This window comes from Malus sylvestris, chromosome 15 (genome assembly GCF_916048215.2).
Source record: "Malus sylvestris chromosome 15, drMalSylv7.2, whole genome shotgun sequence".
Classification (NCBI taxonomy): domain Eukaryota; kingdom Viridiplantae; phylum Streptophyta; class Magnoliopsida; order Rosales; family Rosaceae; genus Malus; species Malus sylvestris.
Window position 1 is genome coordinate 27,213,349 of NC_062274.1, and position 18,259 is coordinate 27,231,607.

Below are 18,259 nucleotides of genomic sequence, written 5' to 3' on the forward strand. Positions count from 1 at the left end.
GAAAGTGGTCATGATACTTTACTGCAGCTAACTAATCCACCCATTGAAAAATTCATGACCGTATCTTTGGGCCAAATGCGGTTTGATTCCGTTAGGCTTTATTTTTTTGGCACTTGGCTAAAGGCAGATTTTGTCAATTTTAAGACGAGATGTAACATACGAGATGGCCTCAATGCATTTCACAGCTAATATCAGACCGAACTTCCTTTTTGATCCAAAATGTGTCTTCTCTCTCCCTACAAAGTTCTCCATGTCCAACCGTCCTCTGTCAAAAGCCCAACCTCGATCAAATCTCCATCTAACATCTTTCAAATAGATTTTTCAGTGTCTTCGGAATATAGATACATACATCATATGCTATATATATGTGAACAAACACTTAAAAGAAGAATTTCCATCTACTTGTATAATAATATATGTCGTATCACCTAACGTTAAGAGCGCATTGAAAAATCTCTCCATCTCTTGAATTATAAATAAGTGTGTTAGAAATAAAATGTAGAGAAAGACAACGAACAAGAGAGACGAGTGAATGTGGAGGAGAAATCAAATGTGTCTTTCCTTCTTATTAAAGTGCCTATTTATAAGCTTATGATTTACATAAAAAATGTCTCAACTATTTACATACTGCATATTGACTCAGAATGTGAACAACCATATAATAATTCTTATTTATAACAATCCCCCTTGGATATTCACCAATCAATGGTCATTGCCTCGATAAAACCTTGCTTGGAAAACCCAGTAGGAAAAAACCTAAGTGAAGGAGAAAAATTGGGCACCACGATTATGAAATATTGATACGGTGTTAGATGAGCATAACGTTGCCTCGCTAAAACCTTGACTTAAAAAACCAAGTGGAATAAAAACCTAGTCGAAAGGAAAGAGCACAACGCGGTTGTATGTCCATTATAGCTTGTTGTCAAAGACCCCCCCCCCCCCCAAATGAATAACTCCGAATAATTGACTCCCCCAGATGATTGTAAGCCTTGATTCAACTAGTCATCACTGTTAAGTTTGAAGTAATGTGCTTTAGTATTAGCTTGAGTAGGGCTTGACTTGGGGAAGCGCGGAAGTTCATCGATGGTTGACAACAACCGTTTGTGTTTCTACAAAGAACAAATATAAAATAAAATATAGGATAAAATAAACTAAGAGTAGTATAAAAACTCCATCGTAAATATAAGCCATGTATACAAATAGCCTTGTACGCTCTTCAAGAGTCATACTAAAAACTCTTAACTCTTTTAAGAGTATGTTGCAACAATATAACTTAGTTCGAACTAATAAAAAGTACTTGTTGAGGCAATTTATACTAAATTTATTTAGAATAGATATTGAGTACATATTTTGAGTTATACTCCTCATTTGAAATCTTTGATAAAGAATTTCATGCATTCAATATTTATTATAAAATAGCTTCAATGGAGAGACCAAATCTCCACATGCTATGAGTCTCACGTTAAATAACATCGTACTTATAGAAATGTGGTTGCATATATGATGACAAAAAAACACTCATGTCTCTACTATGAAGCACCATGTCATATAGTGAGTTTATTTCATTATAAAAAACGTTTGGGGTATAAATTATAGGTTCCCTTATTTCACGTTTTTCAATGGCTCTCAAAGTGGAATTTGCCTCTTTCCAATTTGGCCAACCCTTTTACAATTTGTCGACATTTAATGAAAAAACGTGACTTGCTAGTCCTTGATGATCATCAATTTGTGATCCAACAATTCTCATTCGCATGTGCATACTTAAATTTATAAGTATTTCATTGCTTGGCTACAATGCCTCTTTCGGGCTTCTATTGTCATATCTAGAACAAACATCTTAAGATGAATTATTTAGAAACTTGGATCATAACCTCCTACGTGGAGTTATTTTCAATTAGGGCTTGAACTTTATTAATCTCCACTTGCGGAGAGTTCAAAGCTTAGAACCTACATATATATATGTATCATGCTTTAGGCATACAACATATTAATCTAAGTCACTTATGACTTGTATATAGTTTGGATGAGAGGAAAAAGCGGATGAAACAACGCTAGTTCTCAACGATTCTTTGAAAACTATCATTTCTCCCCCTAACGTCAGGACCAAAGTGACAACCGGCAAAACTACGGTAACTATGAGCACAACTTAAAACAAATTGATTTTATTCCTAATGTTAATGGATTAAAAACGTCATTGTGTACACAATTACTTAGTGGTTAGAAAATATACCTCAACCAAACTGATCATGATGATGCATGTGATCAAGATGCATCTCCCAAGCAAAAATTTGCAACGCATAAAATGAAACCTTGTGGTATGCCATGAAAATGATTGTGTGCTCAAAAGTAATCCCAAGTGGCATGAAATAGCCTAGAAAATTTGAGAAATTGCGCTTGTAAAAACAAGCAAATAATATTACGACCATCTTGTAGATACATCTAGGTCAAATAGTCCACAATTACATGTTGATTAAGCTCACAATATGCTTTTAAATTCTCGAGAACAAAATGGGGATCCAAGGTCAATGGTGACTTAGATGGTCTGAGGACTAATTTTCCATGTGAGCAATCCTTGTAAAGACGGGCACAATGCACTACGTTGAGGCCTCAAAAATGTCTGTACGGATTTATAATAATTCGTCACATCATTGGGGATCAGGAATGGTCATGATAAGCTTTGCATCGAATTAAACCACATGCTCCACCGCTTGTGTGGGCCTCCATCAATTCCTTTGAGTTTCATTCTGGCGAACGTACTCCCCAGCCAGGATACCTAACGTGTTAGCTACAACACTGCATGGGTCAATACGCATTCCTTGCTCAAATCATTTGTACTATACATGTATCATATATATCACACACAAGTTTTGTGATAGGAAAAAAAATTTCTGCTTAGATCCATTTGTGAAAGAAAAGAGTAGAATGAGATACGTAATTATCTTGAATATATTAACTATTTCTGATCTCTAGTGGACCTCTCAGTAGGATTCGAACCCAGATGTAGTTCTGACCATCTATCAGAGAAAAAAGAACGAATGGATCTTGTAGGATTCCCAAGAAATTCTTTGACTGCTTCCGGAAGCATATGCTTATTCATTTGCTTCTCACATTATGTGAATAGTCGAGACATTGAGGAATATCTAGAAAGGCATTTAGGGAATCGGTCTGATTCTATCTTTATTCGTTCCATTTGAAGAAAAGAAGGATCCCAAATAATCGATCTTTCTTTTAGTTGTTGAATCTTTCTTTGATTGATCAATGTGTGATATTCTGAATCCTCATTACTAATGGAATCGAAATGACCTCTGGATTGATCAGAGGATCCTTTCAATTGGCTAGAATCCGTTACTTGAACGAAACTAGATCATATGGAATCATATTGAATATTTGACAATTTTGAATAAAATACCTTTTTATATTTGTAGGATATACTAATTTACCTGTTAGTGTGTCGACGCGCATTTTTTTCTTGCACGTGCACGCATAGTGATGGGCCTATGTTTTGAGCTAAATATGCTCAAATTTTAAGTTTGATCCTAAAACTTGTTTTTAGCCCAATGATTCATTGGAGATGGTTTGTGTGGGTTTAAAACCTAAATTTTAGTTTGACTTGACCATTGAAGTTGGTCAGAAAGTTTCACTATTTAGTTTATCTAAACTACATATTAATAAAACCATTGTCAACCATAACTCCATAAAATTATTATTTTAAGGCTTGTTTTATTAACACCTTACATTTTGTTGACTACACTCTCACATACTTAATACACCCCATATTTACTTTTAAATTAAAAAATTTCTTAACACACCCCACGTATTTTCCAATACTACCCTCACACCTCACATCTCACATCTCATACACCCCACACCTCACATCTCACACACCCCACAATCATCAACTAATTAACCACACATCAAACTCTTCATCTCTTTCAAACAAAAGAATAATCCACATTTTAAAGACAAGAAAAATGCATTAAATTGTTGTATAAAATCTCCATCTTGACGTTTGATTTATAAACATCTGTCAAATTTTCTTGAACAATCACGTTGGATTCTAAGAAGTCTGATGGACAAATGGTAGGAATTGTTCTTATAAGGTCATGTCTGTTCCAAGTTCCAACCAGCCAAAAAACATTGAATTTCTTCATTATCAAACAGCCACAAGAATATTACATTTTAATCACATCTTAAAATTTTACAACATTTTTCAATTTTCTTCCTATTTCTTGGATTCCAATTAGAGTTGGGCTTTGTAAAAAGTCAAATTTTTATTCCATTATTTAAATAATTTGTTGAATGTGAAAACCAACGAATGAACAAGGAGCATAACTCGATTTTTTGTTCTGTTCATCAAAACATATTCTTTCATCAACTTATTTGTGTTTTTAGGGTTTTGTTCTACAATAGAGAGTAAGAGTAGCTATGAGGGCTTGAGTTGTGACGACCCGTCCCTAATTTTCTATGTAATTTCTCCCCGAGTATGTGAATTAACATTTATGCCCTTGTTGGCAAGTGACTTGGACATATTTATTCACTCTTAAACTATTATTCTTGCAATCGTAATTAAATTATACTCGTTGTTACGAGTGTCAGTTAATTTCATCAGTGTTAGAAACACTGTTTTGGATAGATTTTTCTGAATTGCTTTTACTATAGGAAATCTGAAAATCCTTTTTTTTTTTCTTCTTTTAAAACTAGATATGTGTCTCCCCAATCAACGACACACTCATTTCTTTTCCACCAATCACTCTCCTCCATTCTTTTTCCCGGTTTCTCTACTCACCACCTAATCAAATATTTTTCCCTCTTCAAAAGCCACCAATCAAGTTACTCACTCACACCAGTCACCAATCAAAAATTCAAAAAGCAATTTTCTCTCTCTCTCTTCTTTCTCTCTCCGAAGGCACTCTCTCATTCTCTCACTCTGCAACTCTATCAAACAAACACTAAACTTCACCGATGTGACCTGAAACTACACCATTGTGTTCCTCTCACCTCCACAAACACAACCATACCACTGGATCATGTGTTCACCGAGTTTTGGACGTCGAACTCAGAAGGTCCAAACTCAATGAGCTTGAGTTCAACGAGTTTTAGGCCAAGTCAAGGAGTTTTGAAGGTCGGGGAAGTTTCCTTTCAACTTCCCAAGGCTCCTAGGACATGTTTGAGGAAGTTTTGACGTGAAACCAACCAGTTTCAAGAAGTCCCAGTTTTAGCCGTACCTTTCAAGCCATTTTCAGGCCACCTCCGTCCACTTTTTGGACTCCAAAATGTATAATGTGATTCTACACTTCATAAGCTTTATTTCCATATAAATTTTGTGAAAAAATGGTTGAGAAACGAAGAAGATATGAAGGTTTAAAAAATTTCCAGTTTTTTGCGAGTTCAGACTGCGACAACCGGTGAGGATGACCAGAGAAGACGACGGAATATTCTAACGGCGTCAGGTAATGTCGTTAACTTCTGTTAAGCTTTTAACGGAATATTCTTAACAGCCGTTAGACCTCTGTCAGTCTTTACCTGCGCGTGGTGGCGCATGTGGCCTTGCCTTGGCCCGCGCATGAGGGCTCGTCTGATGTCCAAAAATTATTCTAAAAATTTGTGAAGGTCTGTGACGTCGAGTAGATTGATTTCATGTATTTAAACCCTAGGTTTGAGCAAACTATGAGGGTTTTATTCAAGTTTCCGTATATGTGTTTTAATTAATTTAAATATAGTTATTTCACATATAGGGGAAACATATCCCGAGGACTTAAGGGGTCAAGCACGGCTCGGGGGCTACGATCCGACGATGTACTTGTGAGTAGGCAGTTTGTTTTTATACCTATACATAATTATAGTTTCCATAAATGCGTATTTACTTCACTTTTACGCTTATATTGCCAAGTATGGTTATTGTGATATAATTGTGATAAATGCTGCTATATGGTTGGGATATTACTGTCATGACATTCATACATACTTGTACATGCTCATCTTGCTGCACCCAATGTTAGTACTCACTCCAAAGCCAGGGCCAGTCTTTCACGTGTATGTTCATATATGCACCGTTTGCTCGCCTTGGATCAAAGTTAGGTGCCAGTCCTGTTGTATAGTTTGCATTAGGCAATTGCGACTTGTATGTGACCGTGCTTCTGCACCAGCCTTCACATGATTGTAGTACTAGAGCGTCTTGATTACACCCAGTCTTGTTCATGTCAGAAATTATCTATACGAACTTGTGTGTCAGCTTAGATGGATGAGCACTTAGTTATATTTGATTATCACATGATTATATTACTGTGGCATTTGATACATCATGACTTGGCATATTTCTGGTTACATTGTTGTTGTACTGTTGTTTACATTCTTATGTAGTATGTTTTATGGAAACTATACTTGTTTTATAGTGAGAGGTTAGTATGTTCGAAAGTAAAGGTTTTCTTACAAGCGTTGTTTTACTGACTCACTCAACTTTGTTTTTCGCCCCTCCAGGACCTAGATAGCTGTACTCTTTGTGGTATTCGAGGAACCTTTGGCAGTTCTGACATTATCTTTGATTAGAAGTATGAACTTATCCATTGTTGTGTAATAAGTGTACTTTAACTACTTTGACTACTTCACTGTAGTCTTACTATCTATTATGCTTTGAATAATTGTAGTGGATTCTTCTCACACTGCGCACTCTTTCATTGTTTAATTTAAATTAGTTCTAGTTTAGTTTTAATTTATTCACTTTTTCACATCACTTACCTTTATGGTTACGTCACCTCACGGTAACGCCCATCATGCTTCGACCTCCTAAGGTCGGGGTGTGTCATGAATAATCATTTTATATTAGAGTTACAAGTTGTTTAATATTATATTTTTAAGTGAGATATATTCAACAACATATGGGGTGTAAATAAAAAAACCCTTATTTTAACCATCTAATCAAAACTAAATAGAAATAAATGAATATAGGTAATTAAGTAATTACATGAACACAAATTTTATTGTTGTTTATGTGAACCTCACAACCATATAAACAGAGCAGCCATATTCAAAAATAAAAAGCTAAATGACCCTTCATCTCCCTTCTCTCGCCACATTCCTCTCTCATTCTCTCCCATTCTTTTTCCGTTGCTGATGTCACAAATTCGGGACGGGCGTGGTGGGGATGGGTTTAGAAGGACGGGGCGTGTAATAAAAGCATTTTCGCACTCGCATGTGGGTTTCACAACAACTATGGATGACGCCCAGGACCCAGATTGCAGGACTAAGGCTAAGCTCCTTCTTCAACTTCTGTGCGGTACAAATTTGCACCCCTGGATGATATACTTTTATTTGAGGCAATTGAAGACGGGGCTTGCTTTTTACCTTTGGCTACTTCAATTTTATGATTCAATACCTTGTAGTTGTAGATGACTGGTTATGTTATCCAATTACTACCGACACCATTTTTGATGGGTGGAATTCGTGGATTTCTGGAATGGAGAGACTGTTACAATTTACAAGTGACATTTCCACTAACCAGGTGATTTGTAGAAAGGCACACTTACTGAGTACACCGCTCACAATATTAACTTAAAGCATCCATCAATCTCTTCCCCATTTGACACCTCCACCAAATCTTGTGGGTGTATTTTTCTTACCATCCTCAAGTGATGGTGATGCTCACTTCCTTATTTATCAACGTTGAACGAGTTCAAATTTCAAAATCTGTGTAGGATGTTAAGTATATCCATGGTTCATGTTAGATGAATAAGAACAGAGGATAGGTTTAGGATAATCACAATCACAAGTGTCCATTAACAAACGAAAGTCACCAATTAGTGCCTTGTATGTCGATTACCACCACAACTCTCAATTGGTTCCACCACGCAATCACCATCCACTTACACATTTTGTGCCACTTACAATAGCTACATGTTTGGTCCACGCATCATTCATGCCAAAATTGGATTATGAAAATTGAAAAGTAAAACAACAATGCGTCAAGTGAGTTGTCAAGTGACATGGCCTTGTTCGATTTGCCAAATTCGATAGGATGAGGCTAATTGACTTGGATTGGAATTTTGTTTGTTGTTCGGTGGAGTTTTGTGTATCACGGATCGGATGTGAATTTTGGATTCATATTCAAAGAAATTAAGATTTTTGAAGCACAACCTTAGCCAAATTTCCAAGTCATGCCACCAAACATGCTATAGGTGTGCTAGGAGTTTGAGAAGAATTCCTCAAATTTTAGAGTTTTTCTATTTGAACACTCGAATTCTACATGTTTAGAATTTTGAAACTGCTCTCATCATGTGATATGCATGTATATTTTTGAATGAAAATAATAATAAAATAGGGGCAAAAAGTAAATTACAGAGTTGAGTTCCCATATAATTTTTTTCTCCTTCCCACGGAAAAATGGAGTTATGAAAAGGGCACCTAAATGAGGAAGGTCTGATTTCCAATTAGTTCTCTCCTTCCTGTCAGTTCTTTAGTTGCTGGACACGTGTCTTCTTAACTAATAGAGAGTAATCACTTAGTAGTACGGTCTAATAGTATTCCTCTTTGTTTACAAGCGAGATGTGTTTTGTTTAATTTTTGCCAAATGCGAATTTGAATCATAAACACACTCTTTCAGCTTTTAATGTAGACAATATCGCTTGTTAAAAAAAAACAAAAACAGAGAGTAAACAGGGTTAAAATAATTTTATATAGGAAAAGAAAAACTGGAGTACATGACAGGCACCCAAACTTCCCACTAACTCAACCACAACAATCCATCCTAGTAGCACGCTCCTTCTCTGTCTACTGTTTCTCCGACCTCATCACCGGAAAAAGAACAGGTATGGTTCCATTGGATTAGTCTGACTTGTATGCGATTAAATTCGTTGACTCCGATTTATCCTGATAAGATTCGTCGATTCCAGTTCAATTCGATTAAATTCAATGGACTCCTGTTCAATTTTGTTGAACAATAATTGTTAAATCGTTGGGGATTGGTGTGTATTCTTCCCAACAACGACCATGATAACTAGATAATGCGGGACTTTGATGAGGAAGGAAGAGAGAGAGAGAGAATAAGAGGCGTGGTGGCGAGGAGAGGCGGGGTGGATATTGCGGCTGCCGACTGGGTTTCTAGAGAGTGGTTGGGTCTTTAGTTCGTGTTCTCCGATGCCTTATGGTCAGTCCTATTTTATTTTTTCAAACCTTTAACATCTAATATAGACCTTAACACCGTTAATTATCAGTCAACTACATAACACATGGACACATGTCAAACAAATAGTTAAGACATATGGAGGGAGACATGAAATGAAGGGCAGTAGGCTGATAGATTTTTCAATGTGTCAAGAATACGGACACATATGTTACATATTATTATGTAAGTGAATAAACATTTAAAAAAGGGGAAGGGGATACTCTCCAGATTCCTTCCTCCTAATCCACCAAGTTCGGGGATCCAGACCATTGAAAATCCAATTGTTAAAGTTATTATAACTTTAAAATAAACTCTTATTTGTAGTTGTTTGATCAAATTTCAATGATCTGAATTAATGGATTAGAAGTAGGCCTGGGCACTGTTCGGTACGGTTCGGTACCGAGGTAGTACCGAAACCGAACCTATAACAAACTTTCGGTACGATTCGGTACGGTATGAATGGTTGTACCGATGTAGTACCGAACCTAATAGGTTCGGTTCGGTTCGGTATAAGGATAGGTTTGGTTCGGTTCTGGGCCTATGAGGAACAAGGCCTATTTTTCAATTTATGTAAAAAAAAATGCCCAAATCAACTTTTGGCCCAAAATTAACAAAGTTCACACAAATAAATTTTAGGCCTAGATTCACAAACAGATTTTGGCCCAAATCAATTTTTGGCCCCAAAAAAATGCTTGAAATTACCTTAAAATTTTGACATATACCCCTCCAAAAAAAGACATAACCTGCAATCCTAGAAGCTATTCAATGGAACTTTAATGCACTGATATCACCTTCTCATCAACTTTTCCAAAGCATGCCAAATCAAACCGAACTTTACAAAATTGCTACACAATTGCTACGTAACCTGCAATCCTAGAAGCTACACAATTGCTATTTTGCACAGATACAACAAGGACATAGCAATTAACGTAAAATCGATAAGTTGGATCCAAATTATATTCGATGTCAAACGAAATAAGTAATCTGCAATTGAAGCTGCTTCTTAGCTAAATTCTAATTGATCACATAAACATCTTAACAAAACAGTCGTGACAAACTAACTGTTTTATGCTTCCATATCAATCCAGTAACTCATAATATGATCACATTTCCCAAAAAAGCAAACTTTTATACCAATTTCGACACAAATTAGTCCAAGATGCTTGAAAATATATGCTAGCTTTATATATATGCAATCTCCCTCTCTCCTTCCCTTTGCCAAAGTAAATTTTGACCGTTTGGTAGGGGAAAACATCAAAAAATTCAATCTCATCAACAATTCAATCCGACAACATTAAACATCAAAAAATTAAATTCAACAACATCAAACATAAACAAATTCAATCCAACAACATAAAAATTCGGTACGGTTCGGTATTGAACGTAGAACCGAAACCGAATCGACTAAGCACCAAACCGAACCGATTTTGTACCCATACCAAAATGAACCGAAAAAAAAAACCGAACCGACCGAGTTCGGTTCGGTTCTCGGTATTTTTTGCCCATGCCTAATTATAAGGAAAGAATCCGAAGAAGATCCTTTTCTTAAAAAACAAATTTCACTTTTATAATGACAGCGCGCCTCCGCCGTTTGCACTGGTTAGTGAAATGATTGGTTCTGGCCTCGATTCATTTTTACTTCCTTCTTTTACTATCTATTTTGCTATGTTGTCAGCCCCTCTCTGTATCTTCCTCAACATTCATGCTGTTACTTCTCATCGGTGCCACCAGCCGCCATTTTCGAGCTCAATTGAAGCATTTCAAGTGATTCCTAGGAGGTTGATGATTCAGTAACCATATGAACCTTTCTTCTTTCTTTCTTCTGCTCATTTATTTTTCGGTTGAGACGTAAATCAGTGAGCATTTTGTGGGATTCTTGCTGTTTTGGTTATGAATCGGCCTTGAATTTCGTACTTATTTTTAGCTTCAAGGGCTGTTCATACCTGTTTTATATATTAATTATCTGATAACAGATCTGGTGAATGTTGGAGGGTTTTTTTTTCCTTTTCTTTTTGTATAAAAATTTTCACTTGTGTTAAATATAACTGATTAATGATCCATGCTTTAAATTATGGAGGATGTTAGCATAATTTAAAGGTTTTATTTGGCAATTTGGCATTAAGGTGAAGAAAAATTATCAGTCCATGAGCATGAGTAGTGTTATTGTTATAGAATGTTGTAAGGTTATCTATTGGTTTCTATGGATGGATTTGGGGTTCTAATTTAGTCCAACCATCTAACTAGGTAGAAATTTGTACCGATGTCAACCATGGAGAACCCGGAAAACATTGTGTGGCATAAGTGCTCGGTGGAGAAACTTGATAGGCAACAATTACTTAAGCAGAAAGGCTGTGTCATATGGATTACTGGTTTAAGTGGTTCAGGTTTGTTTCTATTCTCTTTTGCTATATGAAATGCTAATTGGCGTCGCAGAAGCAATCTTTGTTATCTGCACATGCCCACAATGTTTCAGCTCTTTTCTTACATAGGTATTCTTTTGCAAAATTTGTTATGTTGTTTTTTTTTTTCACAGTTCTGAAGTTTGTAAGTTTTGGCTGTTTTCTGTTGTGCATATTTTAATATGGGAATTTGTGGTTTGTAGTTAAACTTGCGTAGAAGTAATCATGCTGATACGGCATATAACCCTTCTGGCATTATGCATCTCAATAACCAGAAGGCAAGGTGATGATACCTGCATGAAAGGTGGTGCCATCATTTGACCTCATCTTTCCCTTTCAAAGAAATATGTCCAAAGAGGATAAGAAATTGACTAGTATGAGTGCATTACTTATCTCGCTGTCTCTCACACACAAACACGCGCATTGGAATGGAAAGAGATCTCTTGTTAGCTAACAATGTCTTTCTGCGTGTTTTCCTTTAGTACCCATCTCTGCTGCTTCTTAGTTGTAATATTGCTTATTATACCTTTGTTTTTTTACATTGGTAATATGCAACACATAGGAGTACCCTGTCATTTTAATTTTAACTAATAGTTATAGCCACATCGGAGTGTTTACTATAAAGGAAGAACTATGAGAGAAGAAATTTAACACATTAACTTTCTCCCCAATTGGAAGAATTTTAAGATACAGACATTTTGAGATTGCTTGGTACAACTTTATATACTGCTGAAATTCTTTCTATTCAATTTGTTACTGCTTAGTTTACGCAATCTCATAACCAACATTATCATATCTTGGTCTTTGAATTTAGGAAAAAGCACTGTGGCATGTGCTTTGAGTCAAGGCTTGCACATGAGAGGAAGGCTAACCTACATACTTGATGGTGACAACGTTCGTCATGGTCTAAATCGTGATCTTAGTTTCAAAGCAGAAGATCGTGCAGAAAACATACGAAGAATTGGTGGGTATTTTTGTAGTTAAATTATTGGCTTTTCCCTCTTCTTTTTTTTTTTTTTTTTTCTTGTATCCTATTACTGATTTAATTCTAAAAAAAAAAAGCCGAGGTAGCTAAGCTCTTTGCAGATGCTGGCGTCATTTGTATTGCTAGCTTAATATCTCCCTACGGAAAGGACCGAGATGCCTGCCGTGCATTATTTCCAGAAGGAGATTTTATTGAGGTATGTGGTGTCTTTAACATGAGGAATGAATTCAATCCAAAAATATAACGGATTGAATTTGGTTTGAACAAAAGACAAGAGGCTCTATCTTGCCAGTGATGACTTATAAGCTGACAAAACTCACAATTCTCAGGTGTACATGGACGTGCCGCTGCACGTGTGTGAGAATAGGGACCCAAAGGGACTCTACAAGCTTGCACGAGCTGGAAAAATCAAAGGTATTTTCTAGAAGTTTGTATTTAATGCCTATCCAGTGCCAAATTATCATGTGGCATTATTTATTTCCCCTCCCCAGGGAAATTAGTCTTACCAAATAATAAGCGGTGAACAATTTCTTTGGCATTCTGCAGGCTTTACAGGGGTTGATGATCCATATGAGCCACCATTAAAGTGTGAGGTACGTAAAATCATGCTTCTGTGTCGAGTGGCATTCCTTTGCATTTTTCTGAATAAAGTAATTACTCATCAGACAGAAGAGTAAAATAAATTAAAAAGAAAGATCATACTAGTGTGATTGGGTTTGGTGGTGTCGAGATATACGTATGCAGTTCTAAAGATCTGCCTTGCAGTCTGAAACGAAATTATATCCACATCCATCTTAGTGGTTGTAACATGTAAGGAATTTTATGTTTGAGCCATCCCGCGGAATACTAATTTTCTATGTAGATTCAGAATAGTTGAACGATCCAAATGAAAATGGGTTGAGGGGTAAAAGTGTGACTGGCACCATTTCACTAGGCACCATCTCACTGAACTTTTATTAGAGTTTATACTGGACCATGAAACAATGAAATCAAGCTTGTAATTTTCCCTATGTCATTCATGTCCTGTATTTCCTTGTTTTAAGTTTACTGTTTTCTTAGTATGCTTTCATCGTTCGGATGTTAATCTCTTATGCTGGAGTCCAACTTATTGATTTGCAGATAGTATTGCAGCAGAAGGGTACGGATTGTGTCACCCCAGGCGAGATGGCTGAAACCGTGATATCATATTTGGAGGAGAAAGGGTATCTGCAGGCGTGATAGAAGAAAAGGTCTTTAAAGTTGGTTGGTTGGTACCAGATGCGGCCTTTCCTGCAACGTAACATCCTACAAAGAACATAGTTTTACCAGGGAAGAAGTAAAACGAAGATGGAAGTTATTTTCTCGTTCCCCGCAGCTAGGAAATTGTTCGTTTCCTGCATAATCCAGTTCCTTCCATCGAGTTAATTAATCGATTTATTTTGTTTGAAAGCTGCCTTGCGCAATGTGGCTTTCGAACATTCAACTAGCAATAAAGTAGTGGAAGGGAAGTTAGGGGAGGAATTTCATGTTTTCAGTGTCATTGTGTAAGAGCAACTCCACCCATGGAGCTCTCCCCCCTGGTAATCCACTATTCAATCCACCCTATTGAACAGTAACTGCCTTAAATGAATAGTAATTACCATTAATGAACAGTAATTGTCATTTACATCTCCACCCTTGGAACCCTCCTTCCTGGCAATAAGCAATAAAAATAATAGTTTTTTATGTTTGTTTAAATAATAAAAAATTACAAAAGCTATCTCTCTCTCTCTCTGACACAAAAAAAATAAAAAATTACAAAACCCTCGGACCACAGGCCTGTCGACTCCCCACCCCCCCTTCGCTCAACCTCCCACCCTTACTCGGGCCCTTCCCCGCTGGATTTGCTCCCACCTGCCCGAGGGCCCTTTCTCCTCGCCTGACGCCCGAGCAACCAGCAAGGCTGGAGTTGCTCTAATGAAGTTGGACGTCTAGATAGTTGTCGTGGATGCTCGTGCTTGATTGGATATACAAAGTTTATGCTGAGGTGGCTGGGGGGATCAAAACAGCGTCGTCTTGATCCTTTTATTATTGTCCTTTTTACGGCCTTACCCCTCACAAAACCTAAAAGCCAATTTTCCTTGCACAATTCTTTATCTTTCTTCCTTCTTAATTTACGGGAAATCTCTCCCATCTTATTGTAAAATATATGTTTAAGCTGAATGTGCAGTTGGTTTTAAGATTTGTTAGACAACTATCGCCGGTGTGATGTTTCCGCTTGCAAAGAAAGAACGCCGAACTGGTACCCGAAGAGGAAGAGAGTCGGAGAACATTGCCAGTTAACATACAACTAGGGGGATAGAGAAGGGAGGTGCAATGGCTACCAAGGAGTCTCCCCAATCAAATCAGCTGCCTAGGATCCAATCTCGGCGATAAACATCCATCCAGAGACAGAAAATGCTTCCTTCTCAAGCTCAATCGACAGACTGATCTGCCCTCTCAACTGCCCTGCACTATTAACTTGATGCATGATCTCAGCTATGTGGATAAATTAATGAAACATAACAATGTACTGGTAAGTGAAACTAATTGCGGTAAGACAGACAAACAGATAAAAAGGGTAAAAACAGAAAAGCTGCTGGCTCAAACTCGTCAAATCGATCTCATGAATTATCAGGTAACAAAACGTCATGTCTATTTGCCCGTCTAGGATTTCTATGTGACAAATCAAGGTGAGTGCAACGATTAAGGCATTTCAACGATTGGATTTCAACTTCATTTCTTTGGCAATACAAGGTAGCCATTTCTCGCCCCTGATTTTCTTCAGTTGTGCAACTCTTTCCTCTTCTCTTTTTGCCGCTGCTTTCGCCGCTGCATCTTTCGCTTCTAGCCTAGACATTGATGTCTGGCATTTGTCTCTTGCGGCGGCCAATATATCTTTCCCATCAACAGCAACAGATTGGAGTTGTCGTTTAAACTGCCAACAATTAGGCAATACAATAAACGGATAAGTAGCTATTGTGTAAACAATAAATCTCCTAATGCAATTGAGAACCCGGGATAACAAATCAAGACCTTCTTCGATTTCTCATTAATTACTTTTCCAGGTAGAATTCTTGGTCTCCTTCTCAGCGGCTGTGGATCTGGCAGCATTCACATAACTTTCAGTTCAAGCTCACAGTTTAGCAATGGGCATGAAATACATCAGTGGGTTGGCACCAGAGAACGGCCAACTTGCCAATGCAAAGATTATGAAAGGCATGTTGAAATTCACTAGTCATCTCATGGTGGAAGAACTTGACAGAAAATTAGTAGTAACTACCACAACGCCAATTGCATTGAAGTCACAGCCTACATGTGCCTAAACCCTAGACCATGAGGCCTCATTTGGTGTCTACGATTGTCTTAGATTGGATAACTCGCTAGAATCAATGAATGTTGAATGAAAAATGGACGCCCCACTTGCATATTTTGTCCAGGCAAAGGTAGAAGATCGCGAGGGATAAGTTTCCCTTCGTGACTAATCCATCTTCTACCCTCAACTGCAAGTTGGTATCCAATTCTTCATCAGCACTGAATCTCGGAAGTTATCCAAATTCAAACCAATCCTACACACCAAACTGGGCCTAAACCCGTTGTTTACAAACAAAGAGTTTGATGGGAATCACTCACCTACATGATCGAACACAATCCCAGGGGGAGCATTTTTGAACAAGCGAATACAACCTTCCTCTTCATTATCCCCCATAGGCTCATCATCTGGTAAATGAATCAGGGGATCACTAACAATCTCCAAATTCTTTCCTATTATTTCATCCAAAATCTTTTGTGCCTGCCAACAAAGCTTCTTACCTTCAGTTTCTATACAATTAAATTCTCATCTTTTATCCCACAAAATGCTTATTTCACAATCAAATTAGTAAAAATAAAAATAAACCATTAAAAAGGAAACCGATTGAAAAAAGTGAAAATAAAATATGGGGATTGATTGATTGAGCTGGGTGACCTTGATTTGGTAGTGCTTGGGAAGCTGCTGCTGCTGCTGGGTTTTACTCTGCTTGTTATCTCCGCTACCGCCGCCGCCATTATTTTCGGTAGCAGAAACTCCGTTGACGAGGGAAGACATAAAAGAGGACGCCCCCGCAGCGGCTGAGCTGATGGCTGCTTTCCACTCCAAGTCTCCATCTTCCTCGCTACTGCTGCTGCTGCTGCTGCTGCTGTTTCTCTCACCCATTTCTCTGTTGAAACCAGTTTCGGGTTTTAGAGTACAGCCGAGTCTCGACCTTATAAGCTTTAGGCCCATTCGCTGTTACTGGACTGAGCCCATTTGTGAGCTTGGACTACCATTAGGGTCATTTTGTATTTGTTTGGATGAATTGATTATTATTATTATTTTTTTTTTAACAAACCATATTATATACGCTAGAAGGAGAGTGGGCTAATTTCGTGTACCGTACTGTACTAATTTCGTGTTAATTGATAATTATACCAAATTGAAGATATTTAGTTTGATATTGATATTCAAAACTACTATTACCGTATTGTACTGAAAATATATATAGAGCCTTTAAACAAAGAGATTCCCATTTTGAAAAAAACTTGGAGATTAGTTGTGGGTTCACACCACATCAAACTTCAACGATTAACTCATTTATTTTTCAAGTAGTACTTTATAGATCATTTTTACAAAATATTAGCTAACTCGAAAATTTGAGGCATCTAATTGAGTCTGACTATACCCGAATGCCTTCATTGATTTAGCGAACCTGCCAAACCACGCTCTTGGTGACTGCTTTAATCCATAAAATGACTTTTTTAGCTTACATACCTTACCCTTGTTCATGTCTGTTCCGGTACATCCTGCTGGAAGCTCCATATAAATTTCTTCAATCAAATCTCCATGTAGGAATGCATTTTTTACATCGAACTGTTGAAGTGGCTAGTCTAGGTTCGCTGCCAGGGACAATAGAACTCGAACAATATTGATCTTGGCTATTGGAGCAAAGGTGTCCGTGTAATCTATGCCATATTTTTTAGTGTACCCCTTTGCCACTAGTCTTGCTTTAAACCGATCAACAGTTCCATCTACTTTGTATTTCATTGTATAGACCAATTTACATCCCACAGGTTTCTTGCTTGCTGGCAAGTCCGATAGTTCCCAAGTAGCATTTTTCTTCAGTGATCTTAGTTTCTCATTCATTGCTTCTTTCCATCTAGTATCAGCTAAGGCTTCCTACACATTGTTAAGAATATATACAGTAGATAATTGATTCACAAACGACTTATTTGATTCAGATAGGTGACAGGTCGACACATAGTTGTTTAATGGGTACCTCACTCTCGAGTTATTGGTTGGTTCACTCATCGAATATTTAGTTTTACACTTAGGGTTTACCTCATAAATGGGTTTAGGAATACCTCGATTAATCCTTTTCAGGAGACTACGAAGCGGTGGTCCATATGGAGTAAAAGGCGATTGGTTATGAGAATCACTAAGAGATGAGTCAGAATGTACTATTTCTTCTACAACCGCGGGTTCCAACTGCAAAGGGACTAAGAGGGTCATGTTATCTACTATCTTAGGCTCGGCAGCCTACCGTTCAGTGGTGGGTGGCTACACTGCAGCTTGCTGCTCAGTTTCATAATCAAACATATGAACTTCATCACCTTGAAACTCCCCCTAAAGTGAGGACTCAGAGGAACCAAAATACATCTCTGTTTCATGAAAAGTGACATCAGCAGTGATAAACATTTTCTTGG

At 37.4% G+C, this 18,259-nt stretch overlaps 2 protein-coding genes and 1 long non-coding RNA gene across 7 annotated transcripts; 2 read left to right on the plus strand and 1 right to left on the minus strand.

Moving 5' to 3' along the window:
- The first annotated feature begins 4,843 nt into the window (after positions 1 to 4,843).
- On the plus strand, positions 4,844 to 6,709 carry LOC126603529 (uncharacterized). The gene is made up of 4 exons (XR_007616270.1): positions 4,844 to 5,275; positions 5,377 to 5,450; positions 5,736 to 5,802; positions 6,478 to 6,709. It is a non-coding gene; the product is annotated as an uncharacterized LOC126603529 (long non-coding RNA).
- A 4,050-nt stretch (positions 6,710 to 10,759) lies between these two features.
- LOC126603528 (adenylyl-sulfate kinase 1, chloroplastic-like) lies at positions 10,760 to 14,194 on the plus strand. 5 transcript variants are annotated; one of them, XM_050270407.1, is made up of 7 exons: positions 10,760 to 10,947; positions 11,402 to 11,541; positions 12,371 to 12,520; positions 12,619 to 12,737; positions 12,871 to 12,955; positions 13,088 to 13,134; positions 13,661 to 14,194. In XM_050270407.1, the coding sequence occupies exons 2-7, from the start codon at positions 11,418 to 11,420 to the stop codon at positions 13,757 to 13,759; spliced, it is 624 nt and encodes a 207-aa protein (XP_050126364.1). In that variant the 5' UTR covers positions 10,760 to 10,947; positions 11,402 to 11,417; the 3' UTR covers positions 13,760 to 14,194. The 5 variants fall into 5 exon arrangements, with proteins under 5 accessions (XP_050126364.1, XP_050126365.1, XP_050126363.1 ...); XM_050270408.1 differs by having other exon boundaries at positions 10,760 to 10,935; positions 11,406 to 11,541; XM_050270406.1 differs by having other exon boundaries at positions 10,762 to 10,935.
- Positions 14,195 to 15,135: 941 nt separating this feature from the next.
- Positions 15,136 to 16,765, minus strand: LOC126601330 (uncharacterized). Its single transcript, XM_050268015.1, has 4 exons — positions 16,506 to 16,765; positions 16,172 to 16,331; positions 15,575 to 15,642; positions 15,136 to 15,476 (listed from the first exon to the last, which is right to left on the minus strand). Exons 1-4 carry the CDS (start codon positions 16,731 to 16,733, stop codon positions 15,255 to 15,257), a joined length of 678 nt encoding a protein of 225 aa, XP_050123972.1. The 5' UTR covers positions 16,734 to 16,765; the 3' UTR covers positions 15,136 to 15,254.
- Positions 16,766 to 18,259: the final 1,494 nt, after the last annotated feature.